General features: G+C 40.5%; 1 protein-coding gene across 2 annotated transcripts in view; it reads right to left on the bottom strand.

Annotated features, from left to right (window-relative positions):
• Positions 1-6,993: 6,993 nt before the first annotated feature.
• Positions 6,994-18,633, bottom strand: part of AGTPBP1 (ATP/GTP binding carboxypeptidase 1) — a 141,285-nt gene continuing 129,645 nt past the window's right edge. For both annotated transcript variants that reach the window (XM_045021537.1, XM_045021536.1), the window contains one exon: positions 6,994-10,360. In XM_045021537.1, the coding sequence (XP_044877472.1) occupies positions 10,183-10,360 (178 nt within the window). In that variant the 3' untranslated portion in view covers positions 6,994-10,182. The remainder of the gene's footprint in view (positions 10,361-18,633) is intronic.

The raw sequence follows: 18,633 nt of genomic DNA, 5'->3' as shown, positions 1-18,633 counted from the left end.
CCACAAATCTTTCACCATGGAAGATGCAGTAAGGCTTCTGCTTAATAGAAGGAGTGCTTTAAAAGACTTTTCTTTCTGATGTGATTGAAGCAGGAAGCATGTGTTTATTGAGAGGACAAACAGTGGCAGGAGAGATGCCATTGGTTAGGCACTTAAGCCTATTAGTACTGGCTTAAAAAAAATCTTGATATGACTGAGTGATCTACTGGAGATTTGGATGAGCCTGCATTTATGACACCATTTCATGACAATGGAGAAGATGTAACAGTGGAAGGACGGAGGTCCATGTCAAAGCTATATTATGAAAAATGCAGAAGAGCTGGAACATCTAGTTTTCAGAGGTAGATTTCCCAATCCTCACATGAATCTGAGACTCTTGTCCATAATTGTTCAGAAATTAGATAGGAGAATATATATTATTTTGGAATAGTATCTCACCTTGGTTAGGACTTTTCATTCAATAACCAAGCTGTCATATACAAATAATCTGCATTGGGATGCAGAAGCAAACCCTGGGACAGAAAGTAGTCTGTCTGCTGATGACATAGATAGTCTGCCTTTGTGTTCAGTGACACTTCTGTGAACTGCCTGACAGAAGCTAGGTGACCTTCCACCCACAAGAGATTCTGTATCATTTTGGCATTTAGACTTAAGATTCTTGTGCCTTCTTGCCAAATCACATTTGTTGCTGTTGTGCTCCCTGATTAGGTCAGGATGTGGACTATCAGTTGCTTCTGGAAATCTTGAAAGTCAGCTGAACTACTCATCTTGAGGAGAGACATGCTCTGAAGCCTCTATGACTTTTGACCATGCCCTGTGAATTTTGTAGTGTCCCAGGCATGCTGTCCATGCTGAAAGGCTAGCATCCAATCAAAGATTTGGGATCTGGACTGTGAAAGTATTATCATTATGTGGGTCTCCTGTTTCCATCAACTAAGGGAAAATTTCCCCTTGATGGTACCTTCAGTTTCCTTTGCAGGTTTAGTTGGGCATGTGCCAGAAGGAATCCCAAAAACTCATATACAGGCTTATCAGTATAGTAATCCATCCAAGAGACTAGTGCGAAAATTTTCAAAAGTGACCAGTGAATCTGAGTGCCTTATTTTTGGGTGGTCAACTTGTAACACCTTAAAGGGCCCTGGTTTTCAGTAAGTGCTGTGTATCCAACCTCTGAAAAATCAGGAAACTGTAAAGTGACAAAAAGTTGGGCATTCAAATTTAAGGCATCCAAAAATCAGTGATCAGTTTTGAAATTTTCACCTAGAAGATTGGCAGACAGATGGATGGCACCCTGTTGTGCAATGATGTGAACAGTCATAGACCAAATTTTGTTGAACCTTTCTTCCAACAGCAAAAGTTTGTTCCCCCTTGTGACTACATCATACCTTAGTTTTTCTCCTGTCCTTCTACCCCAGTCATAGGTTTTCCAATGTTGGGCAAACATTATGGCTTGGTCAGTAGCCCTGGTGAGCTCTTCCATGGTACCTGGTTCCTCCAGGAGCCACAGACCAACAGTTGTTCCATGATTTGTGTTCCACCACAGTCATAGACATCTGTGTTGTTGGAGTAGCCCCACTTTCACATATTGACTTTTGACCTGCCGACTCTTCTTTGGAGGGGATTTAAACACCTCCAGTTTGACCAATCCTTTTCTGCATCAGCAAAGTCAATATGCATTTGACATCCTCACTGAGAGTTTCGAAGCCTGTGCACCAGATGTCCAGTTGGGTAACCATCAGTGATCAAGATGGATTGGCTGATTATTCATGTAGGTGTTGAAGAGTAATGGCGAGTGTATGCTGGTGGTAGGCCATTTTTCTGGTGCCGCCAATCAGCTCCACTTCCCACATAGCTCAGTGTAAAAACATCAGTTCTTTAAGTGAGATTGTATCCGTCATATGAGGTGATCTTTCATCATGTTGTATTTTTTTGTGAAGAGCCTTCAGTGATTCACTGTGTTGTATGCTGCCAATAGGTCAATAAATATGGCATGTTATCATATCCTTTTCAAAGCTATCTTTTATATTGAGGGAATGTTCAGCACTTGATTAGGTGCTTTTTAAATGAGTGGTGATAGACAGTTTAAGATGAGATGCTCATACAGCTTGTAGAGGTGACACAGTAGTGATATAGGCCTGAGGTTTTTCAGCTCTGTGGCATCCGTCCCTGGCTTCAGGAATGCCACTACCCATGCTTGTCACCAGACCTTGGGTAGTTTGTATGTGTCTGAACATGTATTAAACAATTTGAGTAACCAGTTCTTTGTTGCTGGTTCTAAGTGTTTGTTTTGATCAGTGTGAATACCATCTAGACCAGTGGCTTTGCTATTCTTGAGGACATTGATTTGGGAGTTTAATTTGGTCACTGTGTACTGTGCCCAAAAACTGTAAATTTTGCAGTGCTCTTGCTGCTTAATCAGTGTTTTGGATTATTTGTTTAGTACTGTGCCATTTTATAGAAGATGGTGTACAATCTGGTCTGCAGTAATATTGTAGTGTTGCTCTGCCTTCCTTGGGTCATTGTTAAGCTTCTGAATTGGTTATCCATGCTTTTTTTCTGCTGTTGGTCATGTCCACACTTTCAATGAGATTCTGCCATGACTTGTTTTTCCTCCTTTAGTGCAGAGACCAGTTCTTCAAGAGCTATGATGGTATCCTCAGAGAATAAGTCTGCTTCAAAATTCTGCTTGTATTTTGATCTGGTAACTTGGATGTTAGACCTGGCACATAATTTGTTTTGCAGCCTCACAGAACACACTTCTTCAAGACAACATGCTGGAATTGGTTCAGTCTTTCTTACAACAGCATCAAGGCCATTGGTGTCAAGTATCAGAGGGGTAGCCGTGTTAGTCTGGTTCTGTAGAAGCAGCAAAGAATCCTGTGGCACCTTATAGACTAACAGACGTTTTGCAGCATGAGCTTTCATGGGTGAATACCCACTTCTTCGGATGCAAGGCCATTGGTGAAGCTCTTCCATTCTGCTTTCTTAAAACTAAAGCACTAGCAGACTGGTACTGAGTTCAGTGTTAAAGGTGCATTAATCTGGAATCAGACTCAAACTAAGTTTGTTACATGAACCAGTTACGTTGTTGCAAACAAATGCCATATCAGGGTTATAGCCATGTTTCCTTTGGCTGCGGTTAAAAGAACTGGGGAGCTTGTGGTCATGAATTAAGTATGTGCATCTGCCCATGATTCAACCAGTTCATCATTTTCATCAGTTATGCTATAGCTTTATTTGACACGGTGACTTAAAGTCACCAATCACCCACATTTTGTCATGTGGACTAGTAAACTTGAATTATTTGTATGGCAGTTTGTAGACAGATGTGATAGAAATTCCACTAGTGTCTACAATCAGGTCTTCAATGTAATTATTAGGTAGACTTAAGTAGCCAAATTTTAAGGCATCTACATAGAAAAGTGCTTAACTCTCAGAAGCTCTCATTGCTCTTAGGCCACTTCTGCTTAGGTGCCAAAGTTTAGACAACCATTTTTTTTTTTAAATCTAAGCCTAAACTTTTAAGGACAGTGCACCAGAACATTATGGTCCTGGTAGAACAGGTGGTCTCCAGTTAGATTCTGAAGGCAGACAAAACAAAGATGGTCTCTTTCTTCCTATCTGCAGGGTTTTGGGGGGGAAGAAAACAGCCTCAATAGAAATTGAAATGCCACTTCTATTAAGGATGTCACTTCAGCATCAGCTGCCAAATGACTTCTTCAAAATGGAAATACATTCTAATATATTTGCCCTTAGATTTAGTTTGCTCATCCTCTCCCTCTGGCTGGATTTCATCATCAACAGAAGCCACCATCTTTCTCCCCATTGTTTAAAACACTTCTGCTTCCTTGGCATGGTGTGGTGCGGGGCGGTGTGGTGACTGTGGCCAAAGCAGAGACCTTCCTTTGCTCTGGGGAAAGAGCTTATGTTGTTGAGCTCTAGGGCGTTGTGTGACTTTTTCTTGTGCTTTCTGGTGTTTGACTTTTTTACTTTTCTTTTGTCTATTACACAAGGGTTTTTTCTCAGCCCTTTCGGAATACCAGTTGCTTTTTTTTAAGTTGGGGCTCCCATCTGGAACTTAACCTCAGGATGTTCCTAAGCCTTTGATACACAACTGAAGGAGTAATGTGTAGGTAGATCCTTGTAACACCCCATATCCTTCCCTTGGGAATAAGCAGTCAAATAGCAGAACAGACATCCTGCCAAGTGGCTCACTTACTCATTCAATAAACATTTGAGAAGGGATCCTGGATTTTTTTTCTTTAAGTGGATTGGACTAGGAGATTTGGGGGAATTTTGGGATTTTGTCCAAAGAATCCTCATTAAGAGTCTGTTGTTACTGAAGAGGACCGACTTAGCTTCATTGTCTGGTGTGGGGAAGAGGACCCAGCACACTGTCCAATTTGAGTCTGTTGCTAGTGTAATAGCAAAAAGGTTGCTTAGGCTTGGAGCAGCCGTGGAGTTTCCCTCCTGCAGCTCTTGATATGATCTCTTTGCAGACAGAATGGCTCTTGGCCTTCAGCTTGCTTTGTTTTGCCTGCTCCACCATGATGTGGGTTGGAGCTACAGAAGAGAAGCTGCTCAGCAGGTGGCCCGTTAGGGGAACACAGGTCTGGTAAGTTTGGTCTATGGGGAGATTCTACTTGCTTCTGCCTCAGAATAGGATTTTAAAAGCGAGGATGCTAGAAGAAGCAGTGGCACTGAATGGCTACACTTTTTGTGCTACTGGGGGCAGAGAATGTAATGGGAGGCCAAAGGGACATGGCCAGACTCGGAGCCTCATTGACAAGTTTGAACGGCATCCAGTATTTGCAAGGGGAGGGGCACAGACTAATGGAATCAGGGTGAAATCAATTCAGAAACATTCTTTCAAGGGTGCCACTTGAGCATCAGCTGCCAAATGACTTCTCCAAACCGGGAATACATTCAAATGTATTTGTCCGTAGATTTAGTTTGCTCATCCTCTCCCTCTGTTTGGAGTCCAACACCAACAAAAGCCACCATCTTTACCTCACAATACATTTGAAAAATAGGCTATTATTCGCCTCCTCTTTTTGTAGTTGGAGTAATATAAGCAGACACATTAAGCGATTTTTCTCAAGGAAAAAGAAGGAACCAGTTTGAGCTAGGATTAGCTGCCTGCAGTTCTTGAGTCTCAGTCCTGAGGTCAGACCACTGCTCATTCTCTCTTTATTTTTAAATCACTCTAAACTAAAAAGTGACCTTAAATACATGTAAATGAAGTAGTTCAGAACTAGTTTTACTAATCTAATGCATGACTGTGTGAGGATAAGGTCAGAGTAACATAGGCAGGTATGCCATATGATGCACTAGGATCTGATTTGCTTCCATTTTCTCACACACGTATCTTCATTTTCTCTTTACCAAAATTTAAATACCTATAGTTTTGGGGAGATAGTAAGAATTCTGTATTTACAGTACCCAATAATATACAGCTGCAAGTGCTACAAAGCATCAATGTTAGTAATTTGAAATTCTCTTCTGACTACATTGCTGCATTTGCCTTGGAGATAACTTTCCACCACTGTCCTCAACAGCAGCAGCAGCAATAAAAAGGAAAAACCTATGCTATTCTACTCTGTTGAAGTAATTTTACAGTTCCTGATTAATATGGCTGTACCATGAATTAAACAGCAACCATTTCTCTGACTGGCTAATGGTTATCACACAAGGCACAGAACCCTCTTGAATTGATTCAAATTAGACTTACAATAATGGAAAATAATCTAATTTATTTAATTTAGTTGAACTCAAGCCATCACAAACAATGAAGCAGATTTCATTTGTTGTGAAAGGATAACTGATCTTTGGTTAATTTGTCTAATTGTAGGAGGTGGTTAAGGGTATTTACTTTAAATTTCTTATAGGCTTCTCAGAGATGAAATCAGTCTCTTGATATGATTCAAAAATAATTAAATCATACAATTTAAGACTTATTACATAGTATTTACCATTTGTCAAAGCTGTTTAGTATTTTAGATGTCAACATGTGTCTTTGCATGTGATTAGAGTTTTTTTTAAACAAACAAAAAAAAGTTTTTTTTCCCCAAAGGCCCCATATTTTAGAAAGTCAGACAGGCATTCAGATCATACATCATCCTTTTTCCTTATAGTCTTCCTGGCTCTCTCTCATCATCGTAAAGACTTCTCTGCTACCAAAGACAATGATGAAGCATGTAGCTGGTGGTACGGGGGATCTTGCAAGTGGTATAATTTAAGGAATATATTATGTGGTTCTGTATATTATTTATGTATTTATTTTGTGAAACAATATCATAGCCAATTCATGAACATCCCTTACCTGCCCTCATATACTAGCTCCAATCACAGCCATGAAAGTTATGTGCTTGTACTGTATTCGGACTCCATCCTATAAATCATTTTGTGGGTCTTGTTCTTAATACTGAATGAAAATTATAAATGTACCATTGATAATCACAAAAACAGTTCATTGGGCACTAACTGGGTCTCTTGCTTCCAGCCTCAGTTGAGGTGCCAAGGAATGAAGAGGCAGAGACCAAACCATACACCTAGAGTGCTCCCCTAAATGAGAAGAGAAGCATATTAGTTATGTAGTGTAGTAAAATGTGCAGTGTTACATCTCTTGCTGTATCTGTACAACGGTGATCTCCAATTTGGTCAGTATGGTACCTTTTACAAGCACCAAAAGCAATCAGTTTTCTAAATCTGATTTTACCCATTAACCTGTGAATGAAAAGCTTAACACAATGCAGCATGCTGCCTTCTTAAATTTTTAAAAACTGACAGAATTAGAATATTAATGGTCTCATTTTCAGAAACGCTGAGCAACCCCAGGTTGCACTGAAAACTGGACCATAAGTACTCTCATTAAATATACTTGGCAAAAGGAAAATACCACAAAATTATTTTCTATCCAATAAAATGTGTAGGGAAACAAGGTGATTATAATGATTCCTTTATTATATATTTTCTTAATATATTTATATCTGGGCATGCACAATAATACTGCCACAATTGTGTCTAGTACAGCATTACAATGAAAAGGTATCTGATACCTGAATTTTTTTGATGTTGTAAGTGTTTACTGCTACTATTGCCTTATTTGAAATGAACACTGGTTCTTTTTGTTCAACTAGATTTGCACAATATTTCACATCCAAAACCCACTACATACAAATTGGCATAAATGCCAATCTTTGAAAATTACATTACATTCAAGGAAAGATATCACTGGTGAAGGAAGAATATCAAGTTTGTGTTACAGTCTCTGTATCACACCAGGATGCGGAATACTGAAATTCATTATCTAGCAATGCAAAATGCAAGTTTTCAGAAGCATAGAGTAAATATCACAATCAAAATCAAATGCTTATGTTACTAAAACGCATCGTTATTTTGGAGGGAGGAAAAGGCATAGCCGCTTTCCTTATGAAGAATCTGTCATGGTTGTATTAAAGCCATCATGTAATACCAAAAATATGTTGCAAGAATATTGAGTCATAAAAACCAAGAAAATTTAGAATTAAGACTAGAATTCCATCTGTCATAACTAGCACCTAGATACTGAGTCATGTACAGTACAGTATATAAAACATGCTCTTGAAATTCTCATGCACAATGGATTCAAGGTTCAGTCAGCCTCTCAAAACCTAGATTGAAACGAAACATTGTTGTGTTTACATTTCAGACTTGTATTTAAGTATCAGTTTGTAACAAATACCCTGAATAAATATTTATTCTGTAATCAGTCATAACTTCTTTTGTCTCATCTTCCAGAACCACTAGTCCAAACAGAGCTTATACACACACACACTTACTTGGGATGAGCATTAAGGATACTGCACTATTGAGACCATGGAGTTCTTTACATTTCATTAATACATTCCTAACGTGTTGAAATTCCTAACGTGTTGAAATCTATATTACTACTAAAACAACGAGGAGTCCAGTGGCACCTTAAAGACTAACAGATTTATTTGGGCATAAGCATCCATGCATCTGAAGAAGTCGTTTTTTTACCCACAAAAGCTTATGCCCAAATAAATCTGTTAGTCTTTAAGGTGCCATCGGACTCCTTGTTGTTTTTGTGGATACAGATTAACACGGCTGCCCTTCTGATACTATATTACTACTAAGTCAATCTACACAGAGATGCTGATTAACTTGCTGTGTTAATACAGCAAGTTAATTTAAGTGAATTTATTACTTATGAAAGGTGCTAGAGTAAGAGTTCTGGAGACTGAAGGACTATTTATACACAGAACAGGTACAACACAATGGGAGCAATATGACCTTCCCTACACTGTCCTGCTAATATGTCTCAATCCTGACCTAGAGGAATGACCTCTAGGTGGTATGAGGGGATAAGAGAGTACCAGGTTCAGTGCCTGGTTTCTCTTGTTATTGCCAAAAATGCCAGTTGTGATGGTCACTTTGCTGTCTGAACACCTGCTCACCAGGGAGTGGACTGAACCTGCCTACTCAGCCAATATAGGTTACAGAACAATTAAGATGGTCAGTCCTTAAAAAGAAAAACTTGGAGGAGAATGTATATAGGTGGTTCTATCATTCCCTTTCTTCTCCCAGCTGATCATTTAATTTTTTTAAAAAAATTTAAGCATAAGAGCATGCCCATTACTATTTCAAGGGCAAATATGCCAACATTTCTCTCCTCTACCCCAATTTCAAAATCAAGATGGCACAGACTGTTGCTACCTACCTAAACTGGATCGGAACAGTGAGTTGCTGGTAAAAGGTTTCACATTTCCACTGACCATCCCCTGAGCCATCTTGCTCTCTATGGTTTTTATTTCATGTACCAAAGAAAAAAAAAAGAAGAGAGAAACACATATCAATTTCATTTGCACTGCTGACACTTACTCTCTCTTTAGTTAGGGACCTGTTTAAATATAGAAAGATATTGCTTGATGCTTTTAGATTTCCCCTTATGCTATACAAGCATTTTTCAAAAAAATAAGGAGTCAGAATTGGGTCACATCAAGCAAGGATAATTAAACTTTTTGCTGTAGCAAATGTTCAGATTTATAAATATTTGGCAGCAACTTCAGCTTCACATTAAATCTTATTCTAAGCAAAAATGGAGCAGTAGAGGTGGAGGGGAGGTGCAAAAAGACTTTGTCATGTTCTGGGAATGAACAATCTGACTCACAGGAAGACTCTAAACCAAAATGGATACCACCTTTCCCCTTAAAAACATGCCCAGAATGAACTGAACTCATTTTGACAATACAAGAATTTGACAAGAATATTAAATAAGAAAAGTTGTTAACAAATAGGTAGCAAAATATACAGACAGTATACACATTTAGCCAATTCTTGTCACTGAGTAAACTTGTTTCCAAAGCTAAAAATTAACTGATTGTGAAGATGAACACCTCTCTCTTCACCTGAGATGCTGTGTTTCAGGGAAGAGTTTTATGCAAACATAAACGTCGTAGTAGGTGCAGGTGCAGTAGCCACCATAAAATGCTTCTGACTAGTGGACTAACAGCCATCTTGCAAGAATAAATTATTCTTTTAAAAAAGGTAATTTAGATCATTGTATATTTTAAATCATGGCTGCTGTAAAGCTATATAACCTCAGTGTATTAAAGGATCAAGAAACAAGCGCAACAATTGATCAAATTTTCATTTTTGTTTAATTTAGTAACTGTAGAATGAAACGGTTTCAAAGCAAGCTCTCCATCACTTCAAACAATCAAACATTTAACATAATTCTGAAGAAAAACTTCAACCTCAATAAACACACAAATTAATAAAAAACCCTGTACATATGTATTTTTCAGGAAGAAACTCAAAGGTTTGTTAAGGAATTTTAATATTAATTTCTGTACCTGACACACTACAATTTATAATCCATTGGTTGGTGATTATAGGGGGTTAAGGACACAAAAAGCCATGCAACAATACTTGGTAGAAAATGAAATAGTAAAGCAATTGTTTGATATATTCAGTGCCAAATTAAGGCACTGAATTCCTTAAATAAAACAAATGCCATCATCATCATAAATCAGAAACACATTTATTGTCTTTCAGCTAAACTGGCTTCAATTACTTCTGTCTCTTTGAGCCATCCCTCTTGAAAGCCAGATACTTCCCTGTTTCCTGTCCACTAAAAACCAGGATATTCATTTTCTTCTTTGCGTCTACAAAGATGGCTCAAGGCAGGTGTGTCCTTGTCATTTCTGAGTCAGAAAGCCCCTCTTCCTGAACAGAGGGTTCATAATCGCCTGCATTATCAGCCAATTCAATGTCTTGCTCATCATTACTCTCTGCACTGTAGTCAACTTCTTCAAGGAAGCGAGGCTCATCTTCATCCAGAACATATGTAGTGGGGCTGTAGTAAGACAACACACAATAGGTTGCATTAATCGCTTTCAAAGATTTAAATTCTGCTACAGTCAGTTAGACAATGTACTTCCTTATCTTGAGCTAAATGAATAATTCAAAATGATACGTGTTTTAATGTAAGAAAATCAGGCTAATAGGAATAATTAACTTGAATAATACATATAAACGGTGAGCCAAAATGACATTTATAAAGCTGACAAATTAATATCATAGACACACACTACATAGGATATACATGTAAATTATAAAAAAAATTATACATAATTTAAAAGTCATTGAACTGGAGTAAGTTAGTTTTTTAGGTGCTGTTATATAACATACACACTATATACTAACTGTGATAGGGACTGAACAGATAAGAAAACACAGACCCTGCCCTTACGAGCTTTCAACTTTAGTGTTTTAAATTATAAGATCATTTTCAGATTGTAAACTTATGTTTTAATTACAAAAAAAAGTTATTAATTAGTTTGAAAAATGTTACATAGAGCACTTTTGACTAGTTTGTAAATGAAAACTCACGTACTAACAAAGCAGGGTGTTAAGGCTTCTTTTATATGCAAAATTATCAAGGTTATTTGCAGATTGCTAAACTTTCTCATACTTTGCATAGATTCCTTTTTAAAAACCTCATCTTAAATCCTGCAGTTCACAGGCAGCAGTTAACTTTAAGAAGCTGGGTAAGTAACTATGGGATATTCTAAATGGTTTCTACAGTAATGTGCTAAACTAATTTCTTCCAAGATTCTAAACAGGTTATCTACCATTAGAGTAAACCCAAGAAGACTGAAAATATGCCTTTTCACTACTTGAAAGTTTCCTATTATGAGAAAAAAAAGTGAATTTTTCATACCCAGCTTTATTATTCTCCCTTGGGACACAGGATAAAGCTATTTGCTTAAAAGCACTAAATGCTTCTAAATATTTCATAAGGTAAATAGCTCTGAGTTCAGAGGAGGTCCCAGAAAGGATCTGCAACTTATCCATTTTAATTCATAATCAAATCATACAGATTCCCCATTAGGTTTGCCAAATGCTTCTACATTGGAGGAGCTGGAACTCAGGAATCTATAATAACCAGATACAACTCATAAAAACACAACAGGTGCGTTAGGAACACATAGGGTGCTCTGGGTTATTGTGTTAGGATCATTAAACAAAGCATTTCAAACAAAGTTATACATTTGAATTTTTACAAGTTTTTCTTGAGGTACACTATAGGATCTCTTGACAGTAGCTCTGCATTTAATTTCATTACTGTTTCCACTCTAAAGCTCTTTTAGAGAGTAAGCAAACGACCATTTTAATCTTCAATGGGCTGAAATTTGGTGCAAGTATTTTTCACTGAGCTTATTCTCTGTCCCTTCAAACTTCAAATGAAGTGTGCAACTGACAGCTAAGATTCACATACTGGGAACATGACAAAAAACCTGGACTTCTTTTAGTTTAAAAAAAGGTTTTAAAAAGTACTGAAAATCAAAGGCCTAACCAATTAAATTGGCACACAAAAAAGAGACTAGGCTACTGGATATTACATTTACGCTTAAAAATTTTTCAGAATAAGGGTTAAGAGCTTATTGTGCTTACTAAATACCACAAAAAGAAATGCAATACAAAACTAAATGTGTCCAACAATTGTTATTTAATATTCTGGTAGCACCCACAGGTCCCAACTAGGGCCAAGGCTAATTATGCTAGATGTTGAACATACATACACTGCTACCCCGATTTAGCGCCACCCGATATAACATGAATTTGGATATAACGTGGTAAAGCAGTGCTCGGGGGGGGGGGGGGAGGGGATGCGTGCTCCAGTGGATCAAAGCAAGTTCAATATAACAGGTTTCACCTATAACGCGGTAAGATTTTTTGGCTCCCAAGGACAGCGTTATATCGAGGTAGAGGTGTATATCGGGGTGTCTGCCCTAATTAGTTTACCTTCCAAAAAGACAAGCAACATATGAAGGGTTAAGGAGAAGGATACGATCAGGTACTTCGACTGGCACAAATAAACTTAGAAGGAGACTGTTATTCTAGTGCCTTTACATGAGGCTCACAAGGCACTTCACAAGAATTAATGAATTAAGTCTTCAAGGTATCCTCGTTTTACAGATAGGGAAACTGAGGTACAACATTGCACTGAACATCTGTGACAGAGCCAGTAACAGAAGCCAGATCTCCTGACTCCCCATCCCGTGATTTAATGATGTGACTGTATTCCTTCCTCTAGAAAATCATAATTCACCAACACCTACTTCATTTGAAGGAAAACAGGTTGAAATTTTCATTCAACTCTTTGGAAAATTACTCCCTGCAAGAAACCACACTCAAAACACATCTCATCTCAACAAGTGTATAGACTATTCTGGGATTTCTGCTTTGGATCACTCACAGATATTGATTTGCTGGGTTACACATACAAGGAGTTCCCACTGCAATTGCAGGATATTCTGTGTAATTCAATTCACAGGAAATGCAGCCATTAATTCTGAACACTGCCCTCATTAACTCATAGTTGTTAGAACGAAGTTTAACAAAATTAATATTTGCAGTGCAAATGACATGTTTTTCTAGCCAGTGCTAGCATGAAATTATCGTATAAAAATGTATTACAATAGACACTTATAAAATTAATTTGTTTAGTTGCATATAACTTAGGACAACAGTGAACGCAATGGAGTCTTCTGCAAGAGATACTCACTCCATAAGGTAAGTTTACTGTAGTTTTAAAAAATATTATTTTACACGTACACAGTCCAGAACATGTTGCAACTGCCTTGATGATTATGCAGAGAACTGGACATTTCAACAAGCCACCTTCACTTCTAGGAGCTTACATTCTGTTTACCAAGTGACAGACTATGTCCCAAGCCTGGTTTACACTAGGCGTTTAAACCGGTTTTAGGAGCGTAAAACCGATTTAACGCCACACCCGTCCACACTAGGAGGCACCTTATATCGATTTTAATGGCTCTTTAAATCGGTTTCTGTACTCCTCCCCGATGAGAGGAGTAGCGCTAATATCGGGATTAACATATCGGAATAGGGTTAGTGTGGCCGCAAATCGACGGTATTGGCCTCCGGGCGGTATCCCACAGTGCACCACTGTGACCGCTCTGGACAGCATTCTGAACTCTGATGCACTGGCCAGGTAGACAGGAAAAGCCCCGCAAACTTTTGAAATTCATTTCCTGCTTCCCCAGCGTGGAGAGCTCATCAGCACAGGTGACCACGCACAGCTCATCTGCACAGGTAACAATGCAGTCTCCTGAGAATCGAAAAAGAGCCCCTGCATGGACTGCATGGGAGGTACTGGATCTGATCGCTATATGGGGAGAGGATTCAGTGCTAACAGAACTGCGTTCCAAAAGACAAAATGAAAAAGTATTTGAAAGAATTTCTAAGGCTATGACGGATAAAGGCCACAGCAGGGACTCAGTGCAGTGCAGAGTGAAAGTTAAGGAGCTCAGACAAGCCTACCAGAAAACCAAAGAAGCAAACGGAAGGTCCGGGGCAGGTCGAAAAACATGCCGCTTCTATGCTGAGCTGCATGCAATTTTAGGGGACTGCGCCACAAGTACCCTACCCCTGACCGTGGATTCCAAGGTGGGGGTTGTAATCTCTGCCATGTCTGAGGATTATGCAGACGGGGAAGATGAAGATGAAGAAGAGGAGGACGACCTAGCAGAGAGCACACAGCACTCCGTGAGCCCCAGCAGCCAGGAGCTTTTTCTCACCCTGACGGAATTACCCTCCTCCCAGCCCTCCCAAGCAACTATCCCAGACAATGACGCCATGGAAGGGACCTCTGGTGAGTGTACCTTTGCAAATAGCAAACATTGTTTTTTAAGCAAGCGTTTTTTAATGACTGATTTGCCCTGAGGACTTGGGATGCATTCGCAGACAGTATAGTTACTTAGAAAAGTTTGTTAACATGTCCGGGGATTGAGCGGAAATCCTCCAGGGACATCTCGATGAAGCGCTCCTGTAGGTACTCCAGAAGCCTTTGAAGAAGGTTTCTGGGCAAGGCAGCCTTGTTCCGCCCACCATGGTAGGACACTTTACCACGCCATGCATGTAGCAAGTAATCAGGTATCATTGCATGGCAAAGCATAGCAGCGTATGGTCCCGGTGATTGCTGGCATTCAAGAAGCATCCGTTCTTTATCTCGCTGTGTTATCCGCAGCAAAGTGATATCGTTCAGGATAACCTGGTTAAAAATCAGGAATTTAAGTAAGGGGGATGGCCATTCTCCTACTGGGTTCGTGGACTGCAGCAGCTTAAAAAAAATCCTTTCCTGCACATAGCCAAGCGGGGGGAGGGGAGGAGTGAAATGCCGATGATCTTTTTTGTGTTTGGTCAGCGGGGATCTTCCCCAAGCTACCAGCCACGCAGTGGGTGGGGGGGTGGGAAGGGTGTTGATTAGCAGGGAGCTAGCGTGGTATTAGCCATGCGTTGGGGGGAGGGGTAAATCACTACAGAAGCCGAAAGACAGTGGCTTACCATGGCCGCATGCAAGCTGAATTCTGATGCCCGGACCTGTGTCTGTGAGATCTGTAACTCCAGAGCTGCAGGCACTCAGTATTAAGATGAAAAATGTGACCTTGTAGGGAAATCACATGTGCTATGTAAGGTGAATAGTGCTGTTCACTGTGAAAGAGTATAACCATTGTTCTGTAAAATGTATCTTTTTAAATATTTCTCTCCCTCATGCAGCTGCAAATTTTTCAAGCATCCCTCCTCCATCCCAAAGGCTAGCACAGATAAGGCAGAGGAAAAAGAAGACGCGAGATGAAATGTTCTCGGATATTATGGAAGTTACACGCAATGAAAGAGCTCATCTGAATGAGTGGAAGGACGTGGTATCAAATTACAGGAAAGATGCCAGTGAACGTGAGGACAGGAGGGACACCCGAGATGAGAGGTGGCGGCAGGAAGATCAGCGGTGGCGGGATGCAACTCTGGGGCTGCTGCGTGATCAAACTGACATGCTCCGGCGTCTGGTGGAGCTTCAGGAACGGCAGCAGGATCACAGAGTGCCGCTGCAGCCCCTGTATAACCACCCTCAACCCTCACCATGTTCCATATCCTCCTCACCCAGACGTGTAAGAACGCGTGGGGGGAGGCTCCGTGCACCCGCCCACTCCACTCCCGTGGACAGCCCAACCAGAAGGCTGTCGTTACTGTGAAATTTTTTTAATGGCCTTCTCCATCCCTATCCTCCTCCCAAACCACACCCTTACTTCTCTCCCTCTTTTTATAATGAATTAATAAAGAATTCATGATTTTTAAATGAGAGTGACTTTATTTGCATAAGCAAGCTGTATTCGAAGGGGGAGGGTGAGTTGCTTACAGGGAATGAGTCAATCAAGGGGGTTGGGTGTTCATCAACAAACACAGCAGTCACACTGTACCACTGATGAAGCTCGTTTTCAAAGCTTCTCTGATGCGCACCGCTTCCTGGTGTGCTCTTCTAATCTCCCTGGTGTCTGGCTGCGCGTAATCAGCGGCCAGGTGATTTGCCTCAGCCTCCCACCCCGCCATAAAGGTCTCCCCCTTACTCTCACAGAGATTGTGGAGAATACAGCAAGCAGCAATAACATAGGGGACATTGGTTTGGCTGAGGTCTGAGCGAGTCAGTAATGTGCGCCAGCGCGCCTTTAAACGGCCAAATGCACATTCCACCACCATTCTGCACTTGCTCAGCCTGTAATTGAACAGATCCTGACCACTGTCCAGGCTGCCTGTGTATGGCTTCATGAGCCATGGCATCAAGGGGTAGGCTGGGTCCCCCAGGATAACGACAGGCATTTCAACATCCCCAACTGTTATTTTCTGGTCTGGGAAGTAATTCCCTTGCTGCAGCCGTTTAAACAGAGTCGTGCTTCTGAATACGCGAGCGTCATGAACCCTCCCTGGCTATCCCACGTGGATGTTTGTGAAACGTCCCTTGCGATCCACCAGTGCTTGCAGCACCATTGAAAAGTACCCCTTCCGGTTTACGTACTGGGTGCCCTGGCGCTCCGGTGCCAAGATAGGGATATGGGTTCCATCTATCGCCCCCCCCCCCACAGTTAGGGAATCCCAGTGCAGCAAAGCCATCCACTATGGCCTGCATGTTTCCCAGAGTCACAACCTTTCGTAGCAGCAGCTTAGTGATTGCTTTGGCTACTTGCATCACAGCAGCCCCCACAGTAGATTTTCCAACTCCAAATTGATTCCCGACTGACCGGTAGCTGTCTGGCGTTGCAAGCTTCCACAGGGCTATCGCCACTCACTTCTCTACTGTGAGGGCTGCTCTCATCTTGGTATTATGGCGTTTCAGGGCAGGGGCAAGCAAGTCACAAAGTTCCATGAAAGTGCCCTTACGCATGCGAAAGTTTCACAGCCACTGGGAATTGTCCCACACCTGCAACACAATGCGGTCCCACCAGTCAGTGCTTGTTTCCCGGGCCCAAAATCGGCGTTCAATGGATAGAATCTGCCCCATTACCATCAGGATCTCCAAAGCGCAGGGGCCCGCGGTTTGAGAGAATTCTGTGTCTACGTCCTCATCACTGTCATCGCCGCGCTGCCGTATCCACCTCCTCCTCGCCTCGGTTTGAAGGTCCTGGTTCACCATATACTGCACGAGAGTGCGCAAGGTGTTTAAAACATGCACGATTGCGGTATTGAGCTGAGCAGGGTCCATGCTTGCTCTGCTATGGCGTCTGCACAGTTCACCAAGCAAAAAAGGCGCGAAACGGTTGTCTGCTGCTTTCAGGGAGGGAGAGCTGAGGCTGTACCCAGAACCACCCACGACAATGATTTTTGCCCCATCAGGCACTGGGATCTCAACCCGGAAATTCCAACGGGCGGGGGAGGCTGCGGGAACTATGGGATAGCTACGGGATAGCTACCCACAGTGCAATGCTCCAGAAATCGACGCTAGCCTCGGACCGTGGACGCACACCACCGATTTAATGTGTTTAGTGTGGCCGCGCGCAATCGATTTTATACAATCTGTTTTGCTAAACCGGTTTATGTAAATTCGGAATAATCCCGTAGTGTAGACGTACCCCCAGTCTACATTCTGAATTCTGTGTTGCAATACACATACAAGACAGTGTAAGATATACAGAAAATTAATGCTATTTTAACTCAGTTTTAGGTCAACAACTTGCAAGTAGTAGTAAGAACAAGTCAATACTGCAGCTTTGTCTCAAAAGAGGCAACAGGGAACATTTAGGTAAGCCAAGTTTTTAATCTTGATATGATCATCTTTTTAAAATCCAAGGAACGAAGCAAAATAATATAGTGCACCACATTAGACATTTGCAATTGCCAATCTGCGCTCAAATTTCAGGTTAGAAATGTAAGGGTAGTTTAATCTTTGATGAATTTTTTACTAATCATAAAACTATCAATACAATAATTATTTTTCTCCACTCAGGAGAAGTCCAGTACTAGAAGAGTTAATTTACAGGTCAAGATTAGCAAAGCTACATGGAGAAGCTTGCCTAAATATCTGCTCCTATTAAGTCTCGCTCTGAAATTATTTTCATTTTAACAAGTTTACCTGGCTCTCAATGCACCCACTGTGCTACTATTGCCCATTCACATTCTACTGAAATCAATATATTAGGATGTGTTTATTTTGTCTACATGTTTCATTTCCTTCTGTACCCATCATAAAGGTATCCGAGGGTCTGGTACAGTTAACAGTCAACAGGCCATTCGATGGCTCTATTTCTGATGTAGTGAATTTATCATATCATCCTTTGATATTTGTTCTTCAAAATTCTTCTTAGCCCTCTTTAATCTGTATTTTAGAATGCATCTAACAACATTTAGACTCCACTCCGCTGTTCTCACTTGTGCTGGATTTCTACATTTTTGGTGACTCAAACACTTGAACCTTGCTGTTTAATCAATTTTGTTTTTTTAATATCATGACATATCTTAGGACTCAATGTTTTTTAGCTGCCTTTCATGCTGATTCTGTGGATTTTAATTTCCTAACTTTTCCCTTGAGTTGTTTCTAATTAACATACTCAATAATCCCTTCTCCTCCATCATCTCTTGCTTTCCTTTTTAAAACAAAAAATTAATAATAAATTGGTTTATTATTATTAAGACTGGTGAATTGTCATGGATTCCACAACGTGTGTGCTTTCTTTAAAGTCACAGCTGTTCAAGTGACCCCTTTAAAATTTCTTCAGATATTTTATTTAAATTTAATTTTTACCCTTACAAGTGTGACGATAAACTTCTCAATGA

Source organism: Mauremys mutica, chromosome 6, assembly GCF_020497125.1.
Source record: "Mauremys mutica isolate MM-2020 ecotype Southern chromosome 6, ASM2049712v1, whole genome shotgun sequence".
NCBI classification, from domain to species: Eukaryota; Metazoa; Chordata; order Testudines; family Geoemydidae; genus Mauremys; species Mauremys mutica.
This window is presented reverse-complemented; position numbering and strand designations above follow the sequence as displayed.